We start from the raw sequence: 6,218 nt of genomic DNA on the forward strand, positions 1-6,218 counted from the left end.
GTGGCAGACAAAGTAACTATTATGTATCTGTCCTAAAAGTTCCTGTGATGTTCTGGCTAGTTTTGCTTAAGGACTATTTATAATATTTATGAGAAAGGAGGACAAAAATGAACGTGATGCTTTTGTGGAGAAGGAATTCCCTGGCTGAGCAGAAAAGCCTGCCAAAGTTTTGGTGTTTCTTGTTTGTTTGAAACAAGACTGAAGGACCATATAATGCAAGATGAAGCCATTAACAGTTAAAAGGGAGAGGACACACTAAAGAGACTCAGCCAGGGCCCTGGTAAATTATCAAAAATTGTGGGCTTTCTTAGTGAGAGTCTAGGATTTGAGAAATTCATGAGGAGAAAAGGCGGAGGTCCCTGGGCACCTGAAAATGAGAATTGCTGCATTGAACTAGGCTGACTTTGGCATGGCATTTTGAAGAAGGCAGTCCTATGGAATGTAACGAATAAATAGAGCATATCAGAGCCTGAAAACCTGAGAATAGGCTCATGTGGGTGAAACGAGGTGAAGCACGGTGCTTGGTACACTATAAACCCTCAGTAACGTTGGCTGGTTTTGAATGAAATGAAACCTAACCTGAATCCAGTCCCTACTCGGTAACAGCGGGGAAGATAATGGGTGCCTAGGCAACGTCTAGCAAGTTCTGGGCTCGAGGCGGCTCCCAACTGTTGCGTCACCAGGGGCCACAGAACTGAGTCGGGAAGGGAGAAGGGAGGAATCTGTGCGGAGGGTCATCCGACTGAGTCGGAACCGGACACTCTGGCAGGAAGTAGAAAGCGAAAAAAACGAAACGACCATTGGTGAATTTCAACAGCACGTCGTGAATTTCAGATAATTTTCCACTTGTTTATTAAGGTGGAAAACTCGGATTCCAACGATGAAGGAGATGGAGTTTCGGCCCAACACATAAGTCAAACGGACCGATTGGTTCGGGAAGAAGATTTCTCCAGGTTCGTAAATAATCTGAGTGAAGAAGATTACGAATTTATGAGAGACAACAATCTTCTAGGCATTCCAGGTGAAAGTACGGAAGAAGAGTTGCTGAGAAGTCTTCAGCTAATTAAAGAAAACGCACCACAAGACTCAGATGAAAATACAGGTATATTCTGCTTTTGGAGGGAATAGGATGGGATGAATAAGGAACTTCATAATAGGAAATAGTAACTTCATAATAGGAAATAGTAAATTATAGAGAAGTGACTTACATTAATTTGGTAAGTAACTTCTCATAAAAGGAGCTGGCATTTACTTGATTTTTGGTGAGCATGTCAAGGTTTGTTTGTTTGTTTTCCTGATTCACATTTGGGTTGTTTTAATTGGGAAACAGTGCAAAGTAGCCTATTTGTATTTTTCTTGGTTTTCTACCTCAACTGAAAGTCCCTCCTACTTCCTGAATTATTTTTTCTACATAGACATGTAAAAAAAGCAAACAGAAATATTCTCCACTGGGGACAATTGTGCTCTCCTCAACACCTGGGGACATTTGACAATGGCTAGAGATATTTTTGGTTGTCACAGGGGAAGCATGGGTGTTACTAGCATCTAGTGGGTAGAGGCCAGGGATGCTGCCAAAGATCCCACAATGCACAGGATAGCTCCCCAAAACAAAGAATTGTCCAGCACCAAAATGTCAATAGTGCTAAGGCTGAGAAACCCTGCTCGGACCTCAGGTCTGGTGCTTTCCCTCCCAGTGTGAAGTAGAGGATTTTGCTGTCTAATGAAGAGGATACTATAATACTTTGGCTCTTGAATATGGTCTTATATGTACCATGCTAGGTTCAGTCTATTCATTTGATCTGACCTTCAATTTAATGTCAATTAAAAATCTTGGTAACATTAAGAAGTATTCAAAATGCAAACACTTTTAAACCTATAAAACTTGTTTATGTTTGGGCAATAACCTTATATTTTAAAACAGCTTATCTATTATCAAAAGCACATAAGTGAAGAGCCTAGAAGTAGTCATGTTGGAGACTAATGAAAATTAGACAATAATGTAAATTGAACTAAACTACTAGCATTGTACCTTAACTGGTGTTTACCTTGTTTAATTGCATTAGTGTTTTGACAGTGGACTGAAAAATAAGTCTCTTGACATTCCTCCGACAGTGGTACACAGGGCTGTGTATATGATGAAATACTGAAACATAGACTTCCTCTGGATTCCCTTTTTAAAAAATTCTCTAAGTTTATCTAGGATTAGCTCACTCTTTTTGGATGGAATCGAAACTTTTCTACCTTTACTTATAAATCTACACAGTGCAGTTTATAAAATATTAACTCTATAAATGTGAAATCAGTTGAAAACATCTGAGTATTTAAGTTCTCATTTTTTGTTTATTTTTGAAACAAAGTTTCAGAGTGCTATTTTATGATGGTTCTAATTTTGGTGGTTCTTTTATGCACCCTCCACATTTTTTTTGTTAACAGACAGAGGAGACTCTTCAGATGACGTGTCTAGTGGTGACTCTCTAATAGACTGGCTTAACTGTTCTGGACAAACTGAAAATATGACAAGTGGACAAAGAGAAAACCAATCTTGGAGAGAAGAGAGCCTAATTAATCCTAAAAGTGATCAGTTCATATTCAGTTTAGAAATAAATGTTAACCTTGATAATGGGAGTCCAAATCTAGAGAATGAATATGTAGCATCTGCAAGACTTCCCAGAAGAGAAAATATGGAAGACAGCCAAAGGCAAGTGGAAAGTCCACAATCTGAATCAATATTTACAAGACCATCTATGTCTGAACAAGATACAACTGAAACATTAATGGAATTCCCACCTACTACAAGTCAGAGAAGAGCAAGAAGTAGGAGCCCAGAGTATTGGAGAACCAGAGCAAGAATTGAAAGTTGGTCGCCTCCACGTTCACTTAGGGAAATTGTACAAAGACTTAATCATAGTATACCCTCTCAGAATTTTGAGCAGCCTCTGCTAAGTGAGAATGTGAGATTTTCTAGAACTGAGCACCAAGAAATATTGAGACAACAAATGACTGGATTTGAGTTGCAAAATAGCGGTCTTATTGAAACTTCTAGAACAAGGAATGCCGTTCATGGAGAAAATTCTCCAGATACAACCAGCAGTGGTGAATCTTGGGGAATGAGGGAAATATATCCAACCATACCCTTCAATCTTGAAGTAGGACAAGTTCATTCTGGAGCATATTCTCAGAGAGACAGCAGAGCTAGTAGAACTCAGTTAACATCTGAGACACCAAACAACACTGTCACTTCTGAAAGTGAACGAGGACTGAGGCATATGTATTCACATTCTGAGCGGGCAGGTGTGAGAGCTTATGTCAATACCATTAGAAATCCCGTTTGCAGAACGTTAAATACTAGCTTAAATGATACAACATCTGTTCCAATTCAGAGCACGTTAAGGCAGACAATGACAGAATTTAGTAACTCAAATAACCTTATGGACAGTGACAGTAATTTAGAGCATAGTGTCTCACCTCCAAGTCAAAACATGGAATGGCTAGAGTCATCTAATGGTAGTAGTAGTGGTACATTTGGTTCTGATTCAAATGCTAGCTATGATACCCATTCAAGTTCCACAATGATTTGCCATTCAAGCCACAATTGTATGTCTAGTTCCAGTTCTAGTCCTATTCCCGGTTCCAGCTCAAGTGATGAAAATTCAGGAATTAGCTCACTGATGTTTGAAGGCAGTGAAGAGACAAACTTATCATCAGACTTATCATCAGAGACCAGCCAAGGGGGTAGACAAATTATCCTTGACAGTAATTTAGAGCATAGTGTCTCATCTCCAAGTCAAAACATGGAATGGCTAGAGTCATCTAATGGTAGTAGTAGTGGTATATTTGGTTCTGATTCAAATGCTAGCTATGATACCCATTCAAGTTCCACACTGATTTGTCATTCACGCCCCAATTGTATGTCTAGTTCCAGTTCTAGTCCTATTTCCGGTTCCAGCTCAAGTGATGAAAATTCAGGAATTAGCTCACTGATGTTTGAAGGCAGTGAAGAAACAAACTTATCATCAGACTTATCATCAGAGACCAGCCAAGGGGGTAGACAAATTATCCTAATAATATCTGATGAAAGTGACTCTGGGTCCTCCCATAATATGCAACAGTTTTTCCTCTTAAATGAAGATGATCTATACCAAACTACAGGACTCACCAAAGCACAGATTGACAATTTGGCTGTAAGATCTTTTGGTGAAAATGATGCACTAAAAGCCTGTAGCATTTGCCTTACAGAGTACACAGAAAACAGCAAGCTTCGCATACTACCTTGCTCCCATGGATATCACATTCACTGCATTGATCGCTGGCTGTCTGAGATCTCTACCTGTCCGATTTGTCGTGGGGAAGTAGTGGATTCCAATGAGAGTGAAAATCCTGATTGAGATCTGAATTCTCAGCTATATAAAGTGTTATAGGGCTTCCCTGGTGGCGCAGGGCTTGAGCGTCGGCCTGCCGACGCAGGGGACTGACAATAAAAATTAATTTCACACCACAGCAGTTCACTGAATTTCAATAAAAACTTAGCATGTGCACTGGGTTGGGATGTTCCAGATTCCATGGGAGAAATGTCTTAATATGATAAAATGAATCTAGATAGATCCTAGTAGTATTATCTCGTCATGTAAATCCCAGACATCTCTTAGCCCTGTTCAATCCTAGTTGTGCATGCAAAGAAACAGAAACCCAACCAAATATCAATAATTAAGAAGCCATTTAAGACTACATTAGAGTCATTCACATAAAGAAGTCATGTTACATTCCTAGAATGCCATAAAAAGCTTTGAAACCCTTCTCTTCCTATCTCTCTCCACAGTAGTTTATCCCACCTCCCTAACACTACCTTAACGTTTCGCCTATTCCCCACTACCAATGTATCAGTCAGTTCTAGCTAAAAACTGATGGCACACTTTAAAAGAGTGATGGAATAGCATTTAATGAAGAGACTGAAGTGTGTAAAGAATGAAGGGAAACCAAGAGATGATGAAGTACCCTGAGGCTAGCAGCTGTGAGAAGCCAGTATTATAACCACTAGGTTTGAAGGGGCATAGAGAGATAGCAGTTCCTGCAACCCAGAATGTCTTCGAGTTATAGGAGAAGCCCACCCAACAAGAGATGTAACCTTAGAAAATGGCATCCACTGCCAACCTAAAGTTTGGAAGGGGGCAGATCATGGAAATAAATACACTTGCCTTCTTTCCTCCTGACTTCTAATCACTTATCAGTAGTTCATATTAACCAAACCCAACCTGAAGACACAGAGAGACTGGTCCATGAAGCTGATAAAGATCAGCCTCCTGGAATCACGAAGCAGGGTTAAGAAGGATGGCGAGTAGATCCGGTAAGCAAATCAGAGACCATCTACCACAACCAGCATTCCCAACTCTCTTCAAACCCAGCCTGTGTATGCTTTCTTGCCTCTTCCGCTTCCGCTTGTTCTCTATTCCACTCTATGACTCAGCTCTTTAACAACCCTCTCTATTTTCCTTTCATTTACTCAGATCTTGTATTTTTAAAAGTGATAAGATGACAAAGCCTTAGAACTTAATTACCTTTCTCTTAAACATGTCACACTTTGATTTGCTGTGATTGTAAACAACTAAGGATAAAGGGCAGTTATAGGTATGTCTTTAATTTTTGCTTCTTCAATATATTCGAGCTTCAATTTCTTTCTATATATGTTTAGTTCATATAATTAATTTTTAAAACAGATTCTGATTTCTTATAAAGGGTTTTATGGTTTATATATGACTCTTAATCATATGAGTAAGAGTGAATTCATGTGAATGACCCAAAGTAGCCAATTGCTGCTTGGAGCCTCACAAGCTGCAATATAAAAGCCTTAAAGGCAAAACTTGGCTTCAAGAAACATGTCTACATAGTTCAATTCTAATTGTCCCCAGTAAAACCATCACCCAAAACCCCGAGTATTTGAAATCAAAATTTAGGTCATGCTTCCTTCCAACCTAAACATAGTGAAGGATTTTTCTCCTAATTCAGCCTGAAGGCTGTTTTTGGGGGATGTATTGGCCAGTCCAGAAAATTTTGCTTAAATTTTTCAATCCTGGTATAGGTGAGAGTACATTGTATTATAACCTAAAGCAATAATCAGAAATTTTGTGCAATGTGCAACCTATACAAATGTAGGCAGTGTTAAGTATACACCTTCTCTAAAAAGTTAAAGTCAGCAACATCACTGACCTTTCTTTTCTCTGTGA

The 6,218-nt window shown here is 39.2% G+C and overlaps 1 protein-coding gene across 1 annotated transcript; it reads left to right on the top strand.

Annotated features, from left to right (window-relative positions):
- Positions 1–2,095: 2,095 nt before the first annotated feature.
- On the top strand, positions 2,096–4,385 carry LOC308619307 (E3 ubiquitin-protein ligase RLIM-like; the record flags this gene model as incomplete). Its single annotated transcript, XM_081237925.1, has 2 exons — positions 2,096–3,594; positions 4,129–4,385. The coding sequence occupies exons 1-2, from the start codon at positions 2,514–2,516 to the stop codon at positions 4,383–4,385; spliced, it is 1,338 nt and encodes a 445-aa protein (XP_081094051.1). The 5' UTR covers positions 2,096–2,513.
- Between the last annotated feature and the right edge of the window lie 1,833 nt (positions 4,386–6,218).

This window comes from Mesoplodon bidens, assembly GCF_964165515.1.
Source record: "Mesoplodon bidens genome assembly, chromosome: 6".
Classification (NCBI taxonomy): Eukaryota; Metazoa; Chordata; class Mammalia; order Artiodactyla; family Ziphiidae; genus Mesoplodon; species Mesoplodon bidens.